Source organism: Melospiza melodia, chromosome 20 (genome assembly GCF_035770615.1).
Source record: "Melospiza melodia melodia isolate bMelMel2 chromosome 20, bMelMel2.pri, whole genome shotgun sequence".
Classification (NCBI taxonomy): domain Eukaryota; kingdom Metazoa; phylum Chordata; class Aves; order Passeriformes; family Passerellidae; genus Melospiza; species Melospiza melodia.
Genome location: NC_086213.1, coordinates 6927036 through 6950883, shown reverse-complemented (window position 1 = coordinate 6950883; position 23848 = coordinate 6927036). Strand labels below are relative to the sequence as shown.

The window sequence follows — 23848 nt, the reverse complement described above, 5'->3', positions numbered from 1 at the left end:
CGCCGGGGCCCTGCCTAGGCCAGGCACCCCCTTCCTTCCCTGAGGGCACGATCCGGGCAGGCGGGAAAAGCACCCAAAAGGGAAAAAATCCCCCTAAAGAGGGGAAAAAAATCCCCTAAAGAGGGGACAGCCCCTGTGTTGAAGAGCCCATGTAGAAGGACAAGCATGTAGATAAGGAAAAAAACCCCAAAAGACCTATGTCCCAGCCCAGGATAGAGGCCCTTAGCAACACTGGGGAGCTTTACCTTGATCCTACATTCCAGCTCTTGCACCAAACATTTATTTTACGAATAAAAAAATGTCACTTGAGACTGAAAAACAGCTGAAGAATAAATCAGATTTCTCTATTAGAAAGAAAAGGCATAATATAATGAACAGTACACAAGTGTGCAGAGTGATGTATATACAATAAAAACAGTACAGGGTGAAACATTTGCAACAGACACGAAGTCTAAGGTATTTTATTATATTTTATAGATTAAATATATCTTCAGTAGAGTCTCTTTTTAAAACACACAAAAGGAAAAAATACATTCTTCATGTACATATGAAATACTGACCATGTAGCAGGGACCATGTACAGTGCAAAATATGAATACAGCTACACAGACATCACCACCCTGGATGATTATCAAGCTCTTTCTACAGTAAAATTGGAACAAGTTAACATTTCTGTTTCCAAAGAGAAATCCATACCCTTCCCTTCCATGGCATTTTGTGCGATTGTGCAGGAAAGGGTTTAATTTACTTTTTAAAGACATTATAAAATCCTTGCATTGCATGAAAAATTATCCAACTCCTCAAGCTTTACTACTTTCACACATTCACAACTGTAATACAATTTTTATTGTGATTGCAACCCAACTCCAAAAATCCAGGGAATAACAGTAATATATATAACCTGGTATAGAGAAAGGAATGAATCAGAACTGATTGTTGCAATGGTCAGGATGTACCCAACATGTACACACACATACACAGAGGGTAGAGAGCCAGGTGTGACGAGCATCTCCTGTTTGTCATGAGTTTGGAGTGAGGGCACAGGGTTGCACATTTCACTTGGGCAGTGGATCTCTAGTGTCTAGTAGGGGATGTCATTCTGGTAGTACTGGATCATGTCATATGTTCTACTCCTAAAGAAGAAAAGCAAACCAGAGGTAAGGAAAAGTTTAAAAAAACCCTGCACCAATTGTCAAGAAACATTCATCAGGATCCCACAGAGACAAAACATGGGTGAAGGAAATCAGCCGCTAATCAAAACTAGCCCTCCATCCTTTGAAGGCATTGTGAAGGCCTAGTTACTGTTATGGACAGCACAAAACATCCTGCTCTTGTTTAAACTACTTAAAAAAAGTATTTCCACACTTCCCACTGTGGCAACAGCATCAGCAGTTTGGATCCTGTGTTTGGATAAGCCACAAGCACATCACACGGCATTTGCAGTTTGTTTAGGAGAAGGAAATGCATAATGAATGAATCAAGATCATCAGGGATGCATGGAGACAGCATTATATGGAAATAAAAGTCATCTTAATTAAGGGGAATGCCAATAATGAAAACAAAAGTGCAGGGGAAATAAGAGCATTAACAGCAGCATCTCTGATGAGCGACTGAGCAAACAAATCCCAGCTTGTTACAGATAACTCAATTATCCATGGGCAGAGCTTATTCAGGTCACAGATTAACCATGCCACAGGTAGAAAAGCTCAAGCTTGTCAGAACTAAGCTGGTTCTGGCCATTCACACAGCAATGTCACTGCCTTCACCCCCCAGTATCAATCTGAGATTCTGAGCAGGTGCACTAGGGAGCACTGGAACCTCCACTCTAGTGGGGCTGTATCTGAGCCAGTGAGTGGCACTGGTCTCAAGCTGACCCCACAGGGAACTACACAAGAGTTTATATTAGACTCTCCAATATATCCCACAAAGTCTGTATTATCTAGCATAATAAAAGATGCCCTTAAGATATTTAACTATTACATTTATTTAGCCTAACCAGTCTTGCTATTTTACCATCCTGGACTTAAGTCTTCCTTCCCAGCACAAAACAGAGGAGATGCTGCACATTCAGAAACAAAGCTTCTGTCCTGCACTATCAATGACTCAAAAATTTTTGGCACCTGACTGATAGAACTCTACTTTTCAGCTCTGCTCAAAGCCTGATGGTCTTCCTTTAGCCATAGGGAGAAAACATGCATAGAAGCCAAACCTGTTGCTGAGGAAACAATTCTGGATGATCTTGATGATGAAAGTTGCAGCCTCCCTTTCAGTCATGTTGGGACTGAACCTGTGTCTATATGCAGAAAATCACAATCAAATAAGAGAAAATTAGTGAGGTTTCCTTTGAACATGGTACAAATGTGTCTTTGCACAAGCTCAGCCAGGTGTGATTTCACTTCCTGCAAGTAGCTACTTCTTGTGAAACCACTTGGTACAAATGACATAACATTCTAATAAGAAACATTTTCCAGTTCACACATATTGCTGACTTACTTCAACAGCTTGATTGTCTGCCCTCGGAAACAGGGCAGCCCTGTGTCCAACATCAGGGTAACCAGTGAGACCACAGCATCCATGTAAGGCCTAGAGAAAAAGAGGACAAAACCAGAACATTCAGACTCCTGCAGCCTTAGCAGGTAAAGCAGACAAGCTGAGGAGTTCAACGAGGTGGATCCCACCTTTTCCTGTAATTAAATCAACACAATAATCCTCTTACATTTGCTGGTGAAGCTACACCATTGCTTGCAATTTGTCACTTTAATTAAATGTCACTCCATTATGCTGGACTGTCAGATACTGAGAATGCTGCAAGATGAAGTCTCAAGAAGGATTATGCAAAGTAATGCTTTAGCAAACAACACTTCTTTGGCATCAGAATGGTGAAGCAGTGCACCAAAATAGTACAAAAGGCTGAAACCAGCAACACCACACAGGAATATAGTGTCTTGTAATCTTAATTACTCTGGGTAATTCTTTGCTACATCAGCCCAGTTTTCCTTCTCCTTCTTGTCCTGTTGCTCAGAACATTTATTATCTACCAGGCTATTACTCTGCTACTTGAGTGACACATTTGCTTTGCCACAAGAACTTGTCCAGACTGTTTCCCCTCAAGGAACCAAAATGATCTTGATTCCAAGACAGTAATTTCTTATTGTATTAACAGGGCACTAAATTGTGTGAGGAAATGTGTGAAACATCACATTTATATATTGACTATATAAAATATTAAAGTATAACATAAGGACAGAAAAAATACAACAAAGACAAGATGTAAAATAGCATGATTATTACATTGTTTCAAAGTTTGCAAGACTACTGGGCACCGATTCCCTACAAATCAACATTTGTTATAAATTTCTTCTCATCTGGCTTTGGGCATGCAAGAACTTCCACTTTGAGCAGCTAAGAACACCTTACCTGACTGCCAGATAGCCTCTGACACACATCTCCATAAACCATTTGAATGGTGTTGCCTCCATTTTCCCTCCCATTATCATCACCATTTCATCAGTCAGTTTAATGTCAGGCTCCCAGCCCAGGTTTCCACCAGGTGAGCTCTCAAACATGAATCCAAAATCTGTGCACAAAAGATAAACTGCCTCATAAGCTTTGTTGGTTAATTGTGTGCTGTTAAAGCTGACAGAAGCAAGAGATGTGGATTGCATGTATTAATGTAAATATTTTAACTCCAACTGGAAAATAGACTTGGTGAAGTGTAAGAATACCAACAAAAGCATCATCCCCATGACATGAGAATACATGTAAGAATGATGATATCAAATAAACTGCTGAAATATTTGTGCAGTTCCAGAAAAGCAAAGCTAAAGCAGAGGTTACAGCCTCACACAACTATATAAATTTACTTGTCGAGTTTAATTCATACCCTTGCAGTGATGAAGGGAATCCCCAGACATTTCTATAATTAAACACATACACACAAGTATCCATGCATGAGTACATAAACATGTGACACCCATACATATGTGTGTATATACTTTCCTGAACCTGACAAAACCTTGCAGAGCTAAATTGACACAGAAGCAGCCAACACAAACACACAACACTTGGCATGAAGGCATGAAAACCTTCCATGAATGTTTACAAACAGTGAAACCAGTATACAGATGGATCTCAAAGGGAAATGGGTTGTTGTCTGTTATCAGCAATACTTAAGAGCAGAAAGCAAAGGTAAGAACTGACATTCAGAGGTGCATATGACTGACCAATATGAATGATGTGTCCCTGTTTGTCCAGCATGATGTTGCCATTGTGCCTGTCTTTAATCTGGAGCAGGAACAGGAGCAGACTATAGGCAGCCATGCTGCGGATGAAATTATAGCGGGCCTGTACAAACAGCAAGTTAAAACAAATCAGAACAACTGACAGAATTTAATAACTGTCCATCAGGAGATGAGACAAAGCTTTTTTTCTTCCATTCCTGATTAATTTGAAGCAATGTCCAATGACATTCTCCATACATCTATAGCTGCAATTACTTCTCTAGCTAACTCACTAATAGCTAAAAATGGATTATCAGCATCAGGAACTAGATACAGCATTATAGTAGTCATTGTGCAATTATTTGTCATTATTTCTTATAGGTAGAATGTTTCTCAGTTGATATTTTGCTATGCTTGCCCACTGATATTTTACCTTCTGGAATGCAAGGGTAGACTCATCTCCATATTGCCTTGTAAAATAATCATACATGCCAAAGTCTGTCTGCCTGCCCAGCTGGTCACGGGATGTGCAGTCAGGAATGCACTCAATAACACCACACTGCAGGGCAAGAAAAGGAAGAGGTTTGTAAAGCATGCTCCCAAATATACTTTGTTCATGGCTCTTGGCAGTCATACAGGTTCTCTGGGAAATGTGGGGAAGCCTACAGATCACCAAATACAGAATTTCTAGTTTATTAGTTTTAAAAAAAAAGTATATCCTCTCTTTTAGGATTTCCATGTAACTAAGACAAACTCTGTGACTTTCCACTGCTTTGGACAACATAATCCCAGAAATCAAACAACTAACATTTGCAAGCACCACTGTTGCTTGCAAACTAAATTTTGCAAGCAGCAAAATTTCAGAGCCAAAAGTTTTAGAAAAGCAGGAAGCAGGAGAGGAAAGACACTTTCTATTGCTGGTACTCCAAATATTTGGCATAAGTGATGTGAGCAGTACTTCCTTGTAGAATGGAATTTTTATTTGTGCTGGAAGAAAGTATTTTTTAATTTTCTACAGCACTACAGTTAATTGCTCACTTACCCCAGGAGCTGTGGCCACCACTCTGTATGGAAACACAAAAAGATCCAGGCCTACCAGCTGAAATATGTTCTTGAAGAGATCAATGATTTGTAAAGCTAACATGTCCTGTCAGACAAGAAAAAAATTGCATAAACATTACAGGGGTTACAGGTCATAAACTGGATTATAAACATGCTCTGAAGAACTCTGAAGTGCACATTAAGTTAAGCAGGTGTGCAGATGTGAGCTTGTGTTATGCACTAGGGGGGGAATCAAAAAGGGAACTGATAAATGCTGTGTGAGTGGGCAGCACGCAACACTGATGATTTAACTGCTGACCTAAGAATGAACTGCCTATCACCCTTTGATAAAAGGGCTATTAATAATTCCAGGGATAATAACCAGCATTCCCTCTTAATCAATCAAACTTCAATGTACAAGATCCCACCTTAGGAACTAAAGCTATATTACCAATAGCTCAATTGAAAAATAAATTCTGTGAAAAATTTTTAAGGCTTGGTAAACCTGTGTTGACAGAATGGCCTTTACTTCCAAACCAGAATTTCTCTAGGGGTACACACAGTTCTCCCTCTCAGTACATAACTGAGATTACCAAAGTTCCAAAGCAAAATACTTCTATATTAAAATTATTTCCTTCTTATGCATTATCACCTACAAATCTGTCTCCTCTAAGTGCAAACCCCAAGAGCTTTGTACCTGTCTGCAGTCATCGCCCACTTTAAAGATGGCAGCCTGCCAGCAAACCTTCTGACTGTCCTCATCCTCCTCTTCAGTCTCATTGATGGAGTCAGAGCGACAGCGCAGACCTGCAACAAGGGAACCAAGCCAAACCCAAACATGCACTTGAATCAGTCCATGAATTTAATTTAAATCTTCTGTCACGACAAGCCCTCTGCACTCAAACCCACAGCATTCCACTGCAGGTGCAACACAGATATTTCTGCCTTACAAAGCAATTATCATACGATAGTTCCCTTTGTCTACTGGAATTAGAACATCTCAAACCAGTGTTTGTGATTTATCTAATAAATGTCTGCAATGCCTGAGAGAAAATATGCAAAAATCTGGATTTTGCTACTATCTAAAAACCCAGAAAATGCCAGTGATTTCTATTTTAGTTTAAAGTAACTGTTATAATTTCCTCAAGAGCCCTATGTGGCTTGCTTCTTGGGACTTTAAAAAAAATTAAGTTTTCAGCATTTTCTTCTCTCTTCCTTTGATCCAGTTTAATTTCTCAGCTGAATCATGGCAGACAAAGTTCAACACAGAAATTCTTTTTGTGCAGTGGTACAGGTCACTAAAAGCAGGCAGTTTTAAAGGCATTGCTGACTATTAATTAGTAGTATCAATGATTAAGTTGCAGTTACCTTCTTTTTCAAGCTCACTGACTCCACATCGTTTCACTTTGAATCTGGCCAGATAGGGTGCTTTTGCTGCACTAAATTACAGATGAAACAAGATGATGATGATGAGTGCAATTAGCCAAACAAAAATTTACAGAAAAATACTTGAATGTCATTAATTAACTTAAAATATATATATATATGTAAATAAATATAACAAGAGCATAGTACCTCTGCATAGGAGTTCCTGATTTGTAATCAATATCCAGAACGATTGCTTCAGGATTGCTGGGCAAGTAACAGCCTGCAAAACAGCAGACAGCTGAGGACAAATCCACTGTGAGACAATGCAAGTTGGACAATAACTGATGTTAGTGCCCACAACTTCAGTACATAGTTTTGAATTAATGTTAGAGAGAAACTGGAGATTACAGTCTCCAGTTAATGTCAGAGAGAAACTGGAGATTACAGTGAGCCATGAAGGATGTGGCATCCTTTGCATTAGTGAGAGATTTCCAGAAACTAATAAAATACGGTTTTGAGCTAATACTGCAGAAGCTGTACCACAGAAAGGTCCAGAGAGGACATCTCTTACAACAGTCCTGAATTAGATGTGGCAGCAGCCCCAGTGGGCCGTGCCCTCAGCCACCAACACATGGTACAAGGTCTGAGACCTGTTAGAGGTCAGGAAAAGCCTCCATTAAACTCCATTTTAAAGAGAAGATTCAGGCTGGGAAAATGCATGTTCAAGATTTGTGAGTACCCTCAGATAATGACATTTCAAGGGAATGGGAGAAAGGGGAGAATTAAAGGAACTGGACGTGCTTCATTCTTGAGATAACAAGACTTCTCAAAAACACCACGTCTTTTTAAAAAAGAAGGTGGTAGAAAGCAAAAGAGTTTATTTATCCTTCCTCTTCAGACACACACTTCTACTTTTATCCACTACATGCATTACCTAACTTGCTTTTGGGTAAGTTTTGATGCACCATATAGAAATTATTGGATGGACAAAAATATTTGAATTTTTTTCAAGAAAGAAATAATCACACAAGAACAGCCACCAGCACCAAAACTGAAATCTCTACAAACAGCCACTCATAGGGATTTCAAGATCTGCTTGCAGAAAATAAATAACCATGTTGAATGCAAAAGCCCACAATTTTATATGACTAAATGACATCTTACCAGGCTGCACTTTCACCTCAGACAGAGCACTCAAACAAGCTTTTTTTCTTTCATCTCCTTTAGGGAATGGCCTAGAAAGATGAATTACCTTTTAATTACCTGCATATTATACATTACTCTACACACTAGCCTCAAGTTTGTTTCGAACTTACACAAACAGAGCACAATTTCTGAAGGACAATTCTTACTTGATAATGGCTGAAACATTGGTGATTTTATTGAAGAAATCAAACTCCCGTTGGTAGAACTCCTTGGCTGGGCCAGACAATGAGCCAGTTATCTCCTCCACTAACTGCTCCAGAAGTTCCCCAATGTCAGCTGCATATGAAAAAAAGGAAGCATCTGTGTCAGAAGCTCATTTCAGAAAGGAAAATTACATGGCTGATGGAAATCAGCACCTTTGGATAGTATTCAGAAAAAGGTACTGAGGGAAGCAGCACCCTGTCTCTCTTGGCAGACTCTATCAGGCACTGATGCAGAATGGGCCCTACCTCTATAAGTAAAAGAGAATTTCCCAGCTAAAATAATTCTTCCTGACAAGCAAGAAGCAGGAAGAAGATTTAGATTGGACTGGGAAAAGGAAAGGAGTCAAGTCAAATTACATTTTAAAGCACTCACGATCTTTTTGATGTCCTTCCTCATCCAGGTAGATGTTGGTTTTCATGTTCCAGATGAACTGGTGAGCCAGGAGCTGAGATTTGGAAGCTGCCCACAGGATGTATTCCCTAACATAACCCATCTGCAACCACAGGCAGACCAGATAGGATCAAAGTTCTACAACTCTCAGACTCAATATTACTGCTTCTAACAGCTATTCTTCAAACACAGAAAGTGTTAAATGGATGAAAACAAGACCTCTGCACCCTCTCATTTTGCTAAAAAGACATGAATGACAGTGTATTTTTAAAGGTAGCAAACTGATCTTAAATTGTTTTCAGCTTTGTTATTGACCTATTCTGTTATTCTAATCAGCCTTTCCCCACCACTAGGCCATTTTCCATCTGTTCTTTTTGGATTTCAAATCTCTTTGAGCTCAGAGCATCTTCTACTATGTGTACAAAGCACAGTGTAACAGGGACACAGGTGTTGCCTGGCATTGCTACATGCTCCTGTAATACCAGAAATCTACACAGTGTCACAGGGACTGTACAGTCACCTACACCATGGGATGGGAACATGTTCACCTGAAAATAAAGCACTGAGCAGAGTTCACTGCCTCGCTGGCAGGTAGAATGATCTCACATTAATGAACTCTGAACTTGGCTGTCAAGCTTTACTTTGGCTTCTGCAAGATAAGGCTGAGATCTGATTTCATACATGTGATAGAGCACAAGACACCCCTGGATGTCTTCTCTGGTTAACTCTACAGCAAAATGATTAAGGGTAATGATTTAACTTAATTTCTGGTAGTCTCATGCAGACCTCCAAAAGCTCTATTCAGAGTCCTCACCTGGGGTTTCCCATAACAAAACCTCTTTTCTGACAGATGAGCTACATAGCCTTTCTCAGGTTTTTGTGTTCATAAAAGAGGTGTATCCAAAACCAGCCAGCCTCTAGAGACAATAATTTTTCTTCTATGTATTAAAGATAGGATAATAATAAGCAGCATTAGATTACACCTAATTTTTGATTTACTGTTTTAAATCTAAAAGCTGCATTAAAAATCTGTTTACTTCACATGTAGCTGATTCATACTCTCACCTTGTCATACCGCAGTGCCTGAACAATCTGTGGAATGTAGAATAAAATGGCATCCTGAAAGAGAAGGGATGGCAGGGTTTTACTGTTTTGTCAGAAGGGAAGATGAGTCACATACATAGAGAAAAGCTCCTTTCAGTTAAGTGATAAACAAAATCCCACTGCCTCTTCATTTTAAACTATGTATGCAACCCTCTCAAATCTAAGTATTACTCTGTTTAGTTACTCCCTTCAAAAATATAATTAATAATCATGTACTTCATAATCCTAATAGAAGTCTGACAAGTGCTAAAAAACAGCTTTCTTCCACCTTAGAAGAAACAACTTTGTCATTGAAAGAAGAGGCAAAAGAGATGATTTGAGAAGGGCAGTCTGAAGAATTCAGCTTGGTGTCATTTACAACAAAGCTGCAAATACATGAGCCAGGTTTACATGGGACAATCAGCTCCAAGTTTCTATCCCACTGTGTGCACATTCTGCAGTGTGCTATGCCCATTTAGCACATGCCTCTGCATGGCAATACAATGAAACATTACAATGAAACTTGTGGCCACAGTGACTAGGGCCAGAACTTCCCCTGCAGTGTTGAAGCTTTCTTGGAACTCTTCTTACCGGAGGGAAAGATCTGAGGACTTTAACTCCGTACTGGGCTGTCAGAGGATGGGGTGGGTACATGCTGGAGAAGTAGGACAGGCCAGTGGGTGGATCTGTGGGTGCCCAGCACAGGACGTGGCTGAGCTCAGGTGCATCAGCATCGATGGTGTGCCAGGTAACCAGGTACTGAAAAAGCAGGTCAGACACATCAGGGGTTTGTAGCACTCACTGATGTGTGGGTACTACACATTAGACAGGGCAAGTGAAATACAGAACATTCTTTTTTTACAAAACTATGGCTGTTTTATCTAATGCATTTTTTTTTTCATGGAATCACCTGTTGGAATCACCTCACCTCCCAGAATACCAAATGAAGTTACTAAAAGCACAATCCAGGAGTTCTTGAACAGATAGAAAAAATAAAGGATGAGTCATTTTGAGAGAGTCAAAAATGGTTCCATTTTCCTGCCATCTATTTTACAAGTGATGTACAGAACACAGCTCTGACAAGACTGTCCCTCACAGGGTAAAGTGCTCTACAGCAGATCAGCATGATGTGCCTTCCTCACTTCCAGACCTTGGCCTCTGGATACACAGAAAAGGTTATGCTTGAAATAACTTCAACAGCAGCCCTCATCATGGCTTGGCCCAGTGATCTTTTCACTTATTATGTCAAAGGAACAGAAATGGTGGTTGTAGTGCAAGTGATGAGTTTTGAACCCTTTTGTGTACAGTGAGAATACCCAGAAGTAAAGTGTACCACTAACTAACTGGCTACCTCCTCTTACTGCTGTGATTCTCCTCTCAGCATCCTATTTCCACAGCTGCTCTGTCATTCTCTCCTACCAGAGATATGGGCAGCATTAGAACATACACCGTGGTAAATCAAGATGGTGTTTTCCAATATATCTGAGTGAAATGGGCCTCCTGGGGCCCTGTAACAGTAAAAATATTCACAGGTACCTTTATTGCCTCAGGAACATCACTAACAGCTCCCGGGTCCAACCGGACCAGACGGGTCACTTCTGTTCCAATAGCTTCAGTATTCTTAAACCTAGGTGTAACCAGGAACACAATAACATTACTAGAAAATGTTGATGGCTTCTTGTATTTAAGTGAAGATGAGAACAGCAGAAGGCAGAAAACTATATGCTCAATAAACAAAGAGTCCAACTATGAAGTAACATACCCCAATACGCTGTGGAAAGGGGACTCTGAAACAACTGGTCCTCATCCAGTGCTTTTGTATAAACCAGTTGTATTTCAGCCCACTTCCACTAGTGGATTCTTGGCTGAAATATTCTGTCTGGGATTCTACAGCAAGCAGTGTACAGAACTCTACTTGGCAAAAACCATCACTGTCGTAAGGGGGAAAGAATTTCCTTTCCCTTCTGGAGCCAACTATGCTAATTCTCCTATAATAGTAAAGCCAATATCTAGCAAAACCACTGCATTCCAAGATACTTTTAGCACTGCTTAAATGCTATGCTTGCTAATGGGCTGAATGGTATTAAAAAACAAACCTGATTTCTTCTGAATCAAACACTGTCTAAGCGCTGGCAAAGAGTAGATGGTAGGAAAGGCAGGTGGACTTCATTAGTGACTGAGCCAAGTGAGTCCATTAAGTAATCTACTTCTTTTCAAAGGTCTCTAACAGTTGTGACAGTATGCAAGAGGCTGCAACCAGCAGCAAGTGCTATCATTATTTACTGTAAATACACAATCAACTTCTACGGCAGCAGTAATTGCTGCAGTTGTTTCTTTTGAAATATCTCACCTGGTAGGCAGCTGCACAGCAAGATAAGGAGAAATGCTCCAAGCCAGATTCACATTATCCTTCCACTGCTTCTCACTAAGACTGATGTATTTAGACCTCCAGTTTGCTACACTGCTCTCTCCAGTTTGATCCAACTCTAGCTCAGGGGAAGACAGTGGATTGTACCATGTGATCAAGCGTTCGATCTCAGTAGCCTGAAGGAAACAGGAAAAATAAAGGGTTTTCTGGAAGAAGCAAAACACTCCCAATCTCATCCTTTAGTTTATATATCCTGCAACAACAGGAGGGTATTAGAAATTCATGCAGTTAGCCCATCCTTCTGAAAACTCACCAGCAATGAGAGCAGTAATGTCCTGCGCTTCATGTAGTACTTGTGCAGCTGTGTACCCCTGTTTGTCTTCTTGGACATTCCTGGAGAAAAGGATTAAAAAGTTTTCAGTGGCTTTTGATCAGCAGGTGAAACTGTATTTTCAAACTGTCCACAGCTGGAAACATGGACACAGAAGAACTGAATAACCACAGGGCACCTGTAACTTAGATCAGAGTGGCAGCAGAAGTCAGCACTGCAGCCACTCATCATGCAGGTGCTCTTTGAATATATGAAGTACAACAGGCTACAGAGATATTATTGTAGCCAGCAGTGCATTCACTTTAGTCTTCTAAAAAGATGGAGCACTAGCTTTAAAACTGTATGAAAATACAGTCCATGATCTAATGTCACTCTGCTGTCTCCAAAAAGCACTAGGGGCATGTTTCCATAAAGCAAAAAATTTCCTTACGGGATTTCAATACAACTTGATCTCTTCCAGTCTTATTTCTCCTGCACAACAGAACTGAACATTCTATCAAAAAACTCAGGTGACATCAGAACTTTCCTGCTTATCACCAGTGAGACTTTTTCTGCCTTTGATTTTCAGAGTTTGGCACTGGTAGTTAAACAGCCTGCCAGAATATGAGCCTGATGTTTAAAATAAATATTGACTTTAAATATCTGAACATAAACTATGCTGTAAAATTGGCTGTAATGAGCTGGTTACAATCAAAAAATACCTGATTTTTTAGATATAGTTGACATGCCACTGGACAAAGGATAAGTATTTATCCATCCTTGTGTAGCTTGTTGTCGAGATCCAACATTGATATCCAGGTTGCTCCTGGTGTCTTGATTATCTAAGAACAGAGCACAGATCTGATATAGAAACCAAAGAAATGAGACACTTTTAAAACAGCACTTAAAGGAACTCACCAGGTGGCACAAGTTGGCTGGCAGTCAGATATTTCTTGTCTGAGAACATTGCTGTCCAAAACTTGATCAATATGCTGATATCCTCACGGAGCCTCTTTTCCCCTTGTGTAGGGAACTTTGAAGGACAGCTTGAAGAAATCACACAAATAATGTAATATTGAATGCACTGGGGGGGGGGTAAAAAAACTCTCAGCAGTCAAAACCCCTCACCAGCCTAATCAAGTTGTACTTTTTATTCTGACTGAAATCTACAAGGATGAGACCACACATCACTACATTTTATCCTCGTGGCTTTATTATGTCTGACTGAAGAGCACAAAGTTCCAATTATAACTGAAAATTAGGGCAGCAGTCTGTCAGCATCCTGGAATCACTTGAAAGTTATTATTAGGATTGAGTGACCTCCTCACATTCAGACATTCCTATCAACTAAATTTTCTTTTGTGCCTGTGTCAAATGTTGAAATAATCAGATTCAGTGTGTCTGTATTTTGAAAACAATAAAACCACATTTTCAGCCACACATACTATAACAGCAGTTCTTTAAACCTAATAAATCTAGATACAATTTTGAGCATTGAATAAACTTCAAAATAAGAAAAAAAGAGAAAAGAACAGAAACATTTCTGCTTTTTAAATCACACATAAAACCTGAAACTAATACCTAAGCCTCTTTGAGATAATTCATCAACCATACTTAAGCACAAGACAAGTTTCTGTTAAAGTGGGTAAAAAAGGAAAGGAAGAAAAATGACTAGAGGATAAAATCAGCTGCTGCTCTGAAGTATCACTGAAGGTCCAGGAAAAACACATACACATTTTCAGTGAGTTGTTTCAACATAAAGAGTACCTGAAATAATCAAAGGCAGTTGAATAAATCTTTTCTCTCAAAACATTTCGGATAGTTGCATTTGGAACCACATCAGCATGCAGCAAAGACAAACCCAGGGTCAGCAACCTAATAAGCAAAATAGAGAATGGAAATGTTGGCTCTCCCAAAATGGTGACCAATACCCCACCATGCAAACCACAACTACAGCTGAAAGTGTAGCCTGAGAAGTGTCTGTTTCAGAGCTCTTAGCAACCTGTTCACATTATCACCAGTCTGCTTTAAAGCTGTGACTGCGGAACCACAGAAAGTGAAAGCCTTCAAGTCACAAAAGGTGAAAATAACTGATGAAGCAAAGACTAGATTCATTACTAGATCCATGATGTGGGCTATTCACTATATGAAATCATCCCATGAAATTTCCTGAAACACCAAAAAAGTACTTTCAAGCTGAAGTGATCAACTTCTGCTTTGAAAACAGAGCTTATATATGGACAGAGTCCCTGTAAGATCTAATTATCAAATAAGTGGGTCCTAGTTACTCCAAATGAGCTACAGCTGCGAAGTCCTTAGTTGGGCAGCAGCTGTAGCTTGTGAAGGTAACTGGAATAAAAAGGGGTGGGTCGAGAGCCCAGGAGGAGCCCCTGAGAAGACACGAAGAACTGTGCTGCAGAGAAGAACAGCTTGGTACAGTATGGGACTTGAGAAATATGAATACAACAAGAATACAACACTTAGACTGCATCACTGCAGGCTTTTAAAGCAATTCTCAGCACCTGAAGCCAAGTTAAACATGCAGTGTTCAGCTGTTTTCTTCCATCTCCCTATAACCTTATTTCTCACTTCTGTGACTGCAGGAGGAAATCCCAGAGCACTCACTTGAATCGGGGCCCAATGGCCGCCACGTGCCGGTTCAAGCTGCCTTTGGCGCCCCCGATGTTCAGGGACAGGGAGCGCTGGAGGAGGCTGGAGAAGATCTCGATCTGGTCAGAGCTGCAGTATTTGGCTATTTCAAACCTCTGCACCAAAAACTGAGGAAAAGAGACAGACATACCATGCCTCCTTTGACCTTTCTGAATTTCAAAGCCCAGCCCTAGACTTCTCTGCTTCAAACACCTTTCTCCCCCTCAATGATTATGCCCATTTAAACGGAGTGGCTCTCCTGGCTGTGAGCACATGACTCCAGTCCTTCCCCAAATCACAGCAACAGGAAATACAGACTGCCACAGGTGGGACATTCAGAAAAAATACACACCTCTATCCAGATGTAATGTGGGGTCACCTCTGGTGGACAGGGCCTTGGCTGGCTCTCCTCTGAGGCTGCTAATGGATCTGCTTCTTTCTGCTCTGCAGAGAACAGCCCAACTTTCTGCTCCACTGTCATTTGCCAGGCTCCTGCCATTTCCCGCATGAACTGCAAAAAGGAAGGTGACAGTGCTTCTTGTTTCAAGAGCATCTTCTTACATGAAAAGCACAAACTTTCCCCATAGCACACACAAGAACCTACTACATCAATTCAAATTCACTGCAGTGCTGACAGAGAGGCAGAGACAAGTCTGTACATTCCACCTGAAAGAAAATGTTTCTTTCACATACTACATTACAAAAGTAAGGGAGACTCCCCCAGAATCTCAGCTAGTAACAGAGACTAAAGGCAGCAGCAGCCAGGCACTGCATTTTGCTGAGGAGACTGAACTGTTAGATCAGCCCATGACATCCATCCTCCTGCTCCACTAAAGGTTGCTGCCTCCCAGACGAGCCCAGCAGGGACAAGCACAGACGAGGTTCCTGTGACCTGCAGGACCTGGTTTGGCCCCTGAGCACATTGAACACACTCTGGCTGATCAAGCACAACATAAAGATGGCACCTAATTCAGTTTTGCTGATCCTGCTTTCAGGAGCAGCATCCTCTGTAGTAAGAGGGCTGAGCAACCAAGGGTGCTTCTCTCTTCTCCTCACTCAGATACAAAGACATTTCCCCAAATGCCCAATGGAAAAAAATGAAACTGATGCTTAAGAAGTCAACCACTGAAACCTGCAAGCAAACTCAACTAAGTAAATTCAGATGGATGATTGTCTCCAGCGAGTGAAACACTTGGTGCTCCCTAAGCAAAGCAATTACCAGAGGCAGCTTTCTCACTGCACCATGCTGAGTTGCTTTATTACATTGATCCCATCTCACAAAATACAACTGGCTTAGCCTGTTACAGAATTAGGACATTTGAAAGCCTATGTTTTTATATAATGGTGCAATACCAGATACCAGAGGGTGATTAATGAGCAGGGACACTGATTTCTCTTTGTTTCAAAACACCATTCTATATAGTTTGTGATAGTATAGAGTCAATTAATTAACAGTTCATGCACCTCATCAGTAAAGTAAATTCTACAGCTGGGTTTCTAACAGGTTTCTTTTGCTGTAACATTTATGTTGTTGAGAAAGGTCTGCTTCCCACAGTCCACCTCGTGGGGGTGGCTCAGACTTCCAACAATACAGGAACTGAGACTTCCTGGCAGGCTAAAGTGACTAACAGTGCATTTAAACATCCTTGACACAGATTCACAGTATCTGTGAATCTCCCAAAATCTTCTCTCTTCCCTCTCACAGGGGCAGAGAATGAGTAATTAAATCACTTCCTACCGGCACTTCTATTCCATTCTTGGCAGCCAGCAGCCACTCCCAGCAAGCAATTGCTGTTTCCATGCCGTGCTCATTGAACATTCGCAGGGGTCCCCAACACAGATGATGAAGGAGCTGGGGATCACAGTCTGAAAACAAACATTCACTCAGATTTCTCCAACAGAAAAACTGCTTTCCACACCAGCATGAAACTGGTGTCCATCATAAGTAATAATCAGTTCCTAATAATAAATAGCTTTTGGTTTAAGGAGACTTTTCCCCAGTATTAGCTTAATTGAGAAAATTCAAAACACAGTTTTGCTGCAAGTTGATGCATACTGGGTTGGTATATGGATAGTTTTTGTAGTTTATTATTCTTGGCATTCACCACCAGAAAGCAGAACTCCATTTGGTTTTCATTACCTTTGCTGCTTATTAGCAGTGCAGTCAACTTAAACATGGCCTGGGTGTAGGACTCAGTATTGCTTAATTCAAGAGCAGCATTCAGGTCTTTGACCATAAGTTTATTCAGGTCAGATGTTCGTCCTGTGGCATTTGAGAACTGAATCATTCCAGAAACCTGTAAAATTGAGGGGGGGGTTTCAACAAAGAACAATATTTTTAGGAATCCAGTTAAGTATTGGTCACACGCTGATTAGGGAACTCCACAAACAGAGGCATCTTTTGTTACTACTTTACCAAATCTTTAGCTTTAACTGCAATCTAATCTTTAGCCTTATCTAATCTTTAGCTTTATCTGCAAGACTAACACTAGAATGATCTGTTTAATAAGCTGGGAAAATTATACTCTTTATCCTGAAGGGCTTTATAGACTATGTTTCATGTAACATAGACCCATACACCAGTACAGGATGGAAGGACATCATTCCCTGAGAAGTGATGCCAGAGCCTCTGGACACCCCACAGTCATGGAAAACCCTGTACTTACTTCTCCTGCGTAACGGTTGCGCAAGTTGAGAGAAGCCATGAAGTTGGAGTAGTCCTTCTTCACACAAGTTGGTCTTTCAGTTAGCTGGGTTGCCTATGGCCAGACCATAACAAGGTGTTTATACTGCTCACATCAAACCATTTGTCTCTTTATCTTTTTATTCCTTCACATATGTTTTAAATTTCCTTATGCTTATAATCGTAGTAGTATCAGGATTGTTATATACACCAGGAGTGATCAAAACCAAGTAAGGATTATGTGTATTTCTTCCATGGATACAGGATCATAAAATAACCTGAGTTGGAAGGGACCGACAGGGATCACTGAGCCCAACTGCTGGTCCTGCACAGGACAAACCCAACAACCACACCACACCATTGGGAGCATTGTCCAAACACCTCCTGAGTCTGTCAGGTTTGGTGCTGTGACCACTTCCCTGGGAAGCCTGTGCCCGTGCCCAGCCACCCTCTGAATGAAAGAACCTTTTCCTAACACCCAGCCTTAAATCCCCCCTGCCACGGCTTCATGACATTGCCTCCTGTCACTGGTCCCCAGAGAGGAGATCAGTGCACACAGGAACAAACAATACTCACGCCCAGAGTGGTGTTCTGCCTGTTGTAGCCTGCAAAGTGCAAAACACTTTCTGTAGCCATGGCCAGTCCAGTGTGCTGGGACAGCCCTGATACCCAGTTCTGGTGTTTGTTTAGGTACTCCTGAAAAAAAAAAAACCAATCAAACTCCAGAATACTTCATTATCCTCAAAACAAGACAGATAAGCAAGTGCTGCATCACTGCAAACCATAGGAAACTAGATTACACACAACTGTGACAAAAGACTGTCTCTACTCATCCCTTCCAGGCATTGTACCCCTGGCAATAAGATTTTCTGAATGCCCTCCTAAATACACAGAGTAAGACACCTTCTGTACTCAAAATAAATAAAGCTATAGAGATAAATGCTTGAAGGCCGTGATCTTCTCTTAAAAGAGTCACTTCTGACAATAAAACTCTTATGAAATGAAGTGGTTTGGACTACATGGAAGAAGGGAAAGTAATTAGTTGTCCTTTCACACAAGGATGGAAACCCTTGAGACTCTCTTTTTAGGGAAGGAAATATAAACCTCAGGTAGATTTGCAGTGTCCAAGATGTGCAAAAATCAAATTTTCACAGAAGCAGGCCCATTACCTGTAGATGAGATTTTGTAACAGAGGGAGCCCATTTCATTGCCTCTTGCAGAATCATCCCACAGCGTGCAGCAAAGTCCTTGACTATACTCTAGAATAAAAAGCATCAACACAATCAGTAAAATACAGGACATTTAACAAGAGGAACTGGTCTTAAGGGTGTAATAAGTAACATAGGGAGCAAGACAGTTGTAGCAACATGACACAGTTAAAATTTTCTGTAACAGTTGAATGTGCCCTTGATTAGCAAAGAACTGTCACGCTTCAGGTAAAGTAAAATAATTTAAATTCAGAAAAACATAAATACTGTGTCATATCCTATTATAAAAATCTTACCTAGTGAAGTACTTTTAAAAAATGACCATTCAGAGTCGCTCACCAATTTATCTCCAAGCTATGAAACAAGGCATTATTTCATTCTTTGATAAATCAAGGAGGGCCACTCACCTCTCTGGCTTCATGTGTGTCAGGGACTGTTATTCTGTAGGGAGCATCAGGAATGTCATAGTATGGTTGGTCCTTGTGAATGTCCTAAATAGAAACAATTATGAACTCTCAGTAAGTCAGAATTCATCACCACCTGCCATTAACACTACAGGTAGCAAACAAGAAGCCTGATTACCAAACCTTTTTTGCTGACACTTGCTCTCAATTGGAACACCTCTAAAAGAAACTGTTTGCATTCCAGTTTGATTTTTAGAATATATAATTTCAAAAATCCAAAGCACTTTCCTCAACATTTAGTATTAAAATAAAATTCTATAAAAGCATTTCCATCTTCAAAAATTCTAGTATGTAACAGATTCAGGAAATATGGATACACACACACAGACTGGAGAGAATATAATCTGAATTCCATAATTCACAGAAGGCCAAACAAACCACAAACCAGAAAAACATCACCGAAATTTTACTTCAAATGAGACATTTCAACAGTTGCAAACCACATCTGACAACCTCTTAGCAGTAGTTTTAGTACTTATGAAATAGGGTTGCAATGATAATTCTTGCTTCACAGAATTTAAAATTAAGATTTTATCAATCTTAGTAAAAGGAAAACCATATTACAAACTCAAGTATCAAATAAATGCAGAACAAAGCAAAAAAAATTCTAGGAAAGAAAAGCACTTACTGCACTAAGAGACAGAGACAATGTCTGCAGAATATCTAACATAGTCTTCAGCACAGTTCCACTCCACAGCAAGTGAGGAAATCTAGAGCAAGACAGAATTCAGAAATACAACAACCATGGAGAGCTGAGGAAGGCCCTTATTGCATCAAGGGAGCTGCTCAAAGAGCCAGATTATACATCCCTAGGTGAGCTCATACTCAATAGAAGCCACAAAGCCTCACAACAGCCTGGCTTTATCCAGAGCCAAAAGCTGAGGAGAGCCATTGCACAGGAGCTCAGACTGCATTTCTATCATGGGCACTTTGCTTTGCTCCACCCATGGCAATACTGAGCAGACACACATTTTAACCAGGGGTTTCTGAGCTCAGGGTAAAAACACCACTGAATGTAATTTTTCAAGGAGACAGCATGGTTTCAGCAGAAGTAGCAGCCAAGAAATCCACTTGACCAGTGTCACCAAGTGCCTAAGCAACCGCTGAACAGTCATTGTGAAAAGAGAAATGTGAAATCTGTACTCACTTGTCTACCAGCCCAGATAAGTATTTGTCTGCAACTCTCCTGATCCTCTTGTGAATGTGGTTGAAATTCACCAGCAAGAACTGAGCATGTCTCTCCAGCTCTTCCTCATTCTCCTTAGTTTTAGGCTAAAAAACATGCCAAAGAGAAGTATGAAGCTCCTAAAGGAACAGACAAAATCACTTTCATAAACTGAAATGAGAACATTTATACAAATTCAAAATTTTAGCTCCCAGATAACCTACTTTATCAGCCATCATTGTCAGGAAAGCTTCAAACACCTTATCAGCAACAGCTATCACACACTGCATCATGCCTGAGGAATGGAGAGAAGTGACAGGTTTCATCGTAAAAATTACATTTGTTTTATAAACCAAGCTTAACAGTTAAAAGTGTTTGTGTTTACTCAGCCAATATTGAACTTGTTTCAAAACAAAACCAGTGTTCTTGGCAAGAATGAAGCAGCAGCAATCTGGTGAACATGATTCATTTTGTTATATAGCTGCTTGATTTGTTTCTGCTTTGCAGGCCTGGAGATAATTGCCTCATACCTCAAGTTGAGAGGAAACCTAGACAGGCAAATCTTACCAGATTTGTCCTTCTGAATCGCTTTATCTTCAAAATAGCAAAACATGACTTGGAAGCGATCTTGGTCAGTTGAATGCAGCACCCTAGGGAAGGAGAGTTTTTTTAAGTTGGCATGTTTGGGGCTTTGTTTGTTTGTTTCAGGTTTTGTTTATTTCCGATTTTATTTGTTTCAGGAACTTACTGATTGTTTTGTTTTAGGGTTTTTTTTTGCTGTTTCATAAGTGAAAAAATGAAATATAGATAAACACAAACCTCATATACTCCAGGCGGTAAACAGAGAGGAGATAGGTGGACATGGCAAAATCCAACTTATTGATCAGTGCTGACACCTCTGGAGGAGGATCCAAGAGATTGATGATGGTGCTCCGTAGTTCATTTAATTCAGCCTAGAGATGAATACATGAACTTATCTGAAGTGGGAGTCCTGTATCAGTTTGTGTCCTCAAACATTCATCCACCTGTTCATTAATATTTCAACCTTCACAAACAATATGGCAGGATGCTTCTGCCTGCAGACTCAGACCAAACTCCCCTGACTCAGCAAGTTACAATGCTTCAAATACAGAACAGAATTAAATCTGGAATCAAGCTTTTGGCAGTAATAATCAGTACTTCCCATGCAGTTATTCCAATGAAGAAATACAATTCCTACACTAAATGCATGAAGTTTGACCAACATCAGCACTGTCCAGCTCCTGAGACCTCATGGACTAGTGCCAGTCTTTGGTGTCACAGAACTATGTATCCAGGCACAATGCAGATTTCTGTATTATTTGGGAGCCAAAGAGATTTCATCAGCCAAAAAGAGCCCTTGGGCAAAATCTGTCCTGCAAAATCTGCCCTACAAATTCTAGGGAGAAAGAAGAATACCAGTATCAAGCCAGAGCAGATGTAACATTTCTTTGAAAGCCTGAATGTGCTGTTTCCTTTCAAACTTTGTTGATTTTCTTTTTTCAATCAGTGCAAGTTTTGTCAGGTACAAAATGGATGAAAAAGCACTAAGAGACTTCCATCTCCACAAAGACTTGGTTTCTACACCTAATCAAGGTGGTGTTACTACTCCCCCTAAACATTTGTATTAACACTCCATAAAACTGACCCCAAGTCACTTATGCACCCTGATGTGAGAAGAATAGTGTAACATAGCTGCTTTTCATTAACAGGATGCAGGTTGAAGGGGTGTGCTATTTCAATATATCACAGGTACCATGTCATTTAACACTGGCAGACACTATGGAAGGAGGTACTAGAAGAAATTAATTCCTACAGAAGTCACGGTGTCATTCTTCATGGCAGAATTGTACTGCAGAACAGATCGGAGTGGCTCTTTGCTGGGAAAGGTGAGTAATGGAGACTTGGTGGCAATTTCACACACACCTTCATACCACTCTTCTGGCCAAAGACCTGGAACAGAAGTAGAAAGAGGAAGGTAGAATGAGGGATTTAAAAAAAATCAAGTTTCACAAAGTTACCTGCATTATCAAGTTTTGCACTACTTCTAGGGCAGATTTTTCATGCTCTTAAGCACAGACACTCAACACGCATGATCCATGTTCCAAACTTAGTAAGTGTACTTAGGTGAAGCTTCTACTTAGTTATCATTGTACCCCATGTGTCTTATCTTCCATTTCAGGAATCTATCAAAACCCATAACTAAAGCTATTAGGAATAGAACTAAGTACAAACTGTATTGTGCTGAATCTGACAAGAAAACTGCTATTAACCCATAACATTTCAGCTATCAAAACCCATAACTAAAGCTATTAGGAATAGAACTAAGTACAAACTGTATTGTGCTGAATCTGACAAGAAAACTGCAAAGATTTAAAGAAATCCCACCAGAGAACTGTCATGTAAGCTGTTTCTTTTGAAGTCTCTATATGCCTGTCATTTTTCTTCCAGCTACTGGGAATGGTTTGCAGAGAGTTGTATTTAGATTCATCAAGAGTTGAAATGTGAGCAGCAATGCAGGGTACCTGAGCCTTCCACAGCAAACCCCATCAGCACCGAATACAACCAGAAATCGCGGAACAGCTTCTGCAGCCTGGGCTTGGCCTCCTTGATGGGCGGCAAGCGTCTAGTGAGCTACCAAAGAAATAAAAATTAACATCAGAAAATGGTGGGAGTCAGAATAAATTAATTCCACACTAAGGAATCAACTCATGTACCTTCTTTACTATGATTTACAAAGGTAATATTCTTTGTCACCTATGAAAACTAGCATTATATTACTATTGTTATATTATAGAAATTAAGTTCTTTTTGGAGAGCGGAAAGGCTAACTTTGAGATGCCTGAAGTAAGAATTTCCTTTGTTTTACACAGGAATAACACCATGCTGATACAGTAACCTCTGAGGAGAATACATAATATTAGTATACTATGCACTGCAGGGAGGAAGAGACCACATGGTCCTTTAAACTGTCCTGAAAACAATGCCATGCAGCTTTGCTTCACTGTAAAGGAACTCCAAACCAAATAAACATTAGTCAAAACCACTTCTGGTTGCTGTTGTTTATCAATTTTGTGGAAATACATTGAGGCACCAATTGGGGATCTTTCATTGTTTGCACCCACGCACAGAATGACATCAGTTCTGAAGAATTTACTATCTAAACAAGCAAGTAAAAGAGCATTATTTTCAACACACTTACTAAAATTCTCTGGTTCTTTTTGCACAAACAGCTGCTACCATTGGAAGAGCAGTATATCCTCCCAGCCAACATGACTTACAATTCTAGATAAATTTATATAACAAAGACCATAGTGTGTTATCCTAAAAAGAGTTAAAGCACAGGCAGTATATAAAAAGTAAGAGAAATTGTCCATTAAACCACAAGCTTTATTCAATATGACTGTATTTTACTACTGTAAACTTTATTAACAAAATGTTACATTCTAACCTAGCTTGAAGAAGTTTTCT

At 40.2% G+C, this 23848-nt stretch overlaps 1 protein-coding gene across 1 annotated transcript in view; it reads right to left on the bottom strand.

Annotated features, from left to right (window-relative positions):
• Positions 1 to 427: 427 nt before the first annotated feature.
• PI4KA (phosphatidylinositol 4-kinase alpha) overlaps positions 428 to 23848 on the bottom strand; it is a 54181-nt gene continuing 30760 nt past the window's right edge. The window contains exons 20-55 of the mRNA XM_063173435.1: positions 22903 to 23011; positions 22194 to 22330; positions 21179 to 21312; positions 20927 to 21009; positions 20584 to 20654; positions 20342 to 20466; positions 19823 to 19904; positions 19138 to 19221; positions 18692 to 18781; positions 18099 to 18218; positions 17506 to 17598; positions 16980 to 17136; positions 16578 to 16705; positions 15192 to 15350; positions 14816 to 14967; positions 13958 to 14065; positions 13109 to 13236; positions 12913 to 13032; positions 12194 to 12273; positions 11863 to 12056; positions 11049 to 11139; positions 10104 to 10271; positions 9495 to 9548; positions 8412 to 8532; positions 7982 to 8111; positions 7794 to 7864; positions 6837 to 6909; positions 6630 to 6700; positions 5959 to 6068; positions 5263 to 5367; positions 4654 to 4779; positions 4224 to 4344; positions 3418 to 3577; positions 2494 to 2583; positions 2210 to 2293; positions 428 to 1133 (exon numbers count right to left, since the gene is read on the bottom strand). Of these exons, the coding sequence (XP_063029505.1) occupies positions 1082 to 1133; positions 2210 to 2293; positions 2494 to 2583; positions 3418 to 3577; positions 4224 to 4344; positions 4654 to 4779; positions 5263 to 5367; positions 5959 to 6068; positions 6630 to 6700; positions 6837 to 6909; positions 7794 to 7864; positions 7982 to 8111; positions 8412 to 8532; positions 9495 to 9548; positions 10104 to 10271; positions 11049 to 11139; positions 11863 to 12056; positions 12194 to 12273; positions 12913 to 13032; positions 13109 to 13236; positions 13958 to 14065; positions 14816 to 14967; positions 15192 to 15350; positions 16578 to 16705; positions 16980 to 17136; positions 17506 to 17598; positions 18099 to 18218; positions 18692 to 18781; positions 19138 to 19221; positions 19823 to 19904; positions 20342 to 20466; positions 20584 to 20654; positions 20927 to 21009; positions 21179 to 21312; positions 22194 to 22330; positions 22903 to 23011 (3981 nt within the window). The 3' untranslated portion in view covers positions 428 to 1081. The remainder of the gene's footprint in view (positions 1134 to 2209; positions 2294 to 2493; positions 2584 to 3417; positions 3578 to 4223; positions 4345 to 4653; positions 4780 to 5262; positions 5368 to 5958; positions 6069 to 6629; positions 6701 to 6836; positions 6910 to 7793; positions 7865 to 7981; positions 8112 to 8411; positions 8533 to 9494; positions 9549 to 10103; positions 10272 to 11048; positions 11140 to 11862; positions 12057 to 12193; positions 12274 to 12912; positions 13033 to 13108; positions 13237 to 13957; positions 14066 to 14815; positions 14968 to 15191; positions 15351 to 16577; positions 16706 to 16979; positions 17137 to 17505; positions 17599 to 18098; positions 18219 to 18691; positions 18782 to 19137; positions 19222 to 19822; positions 19905 to 20341; positions 20467 to 20583; positions 20655 to 20926; positions 21010 to 21178; positions 21313 to 22193; positions 22331 to 22902; positions 23012 to 23848) is intronic.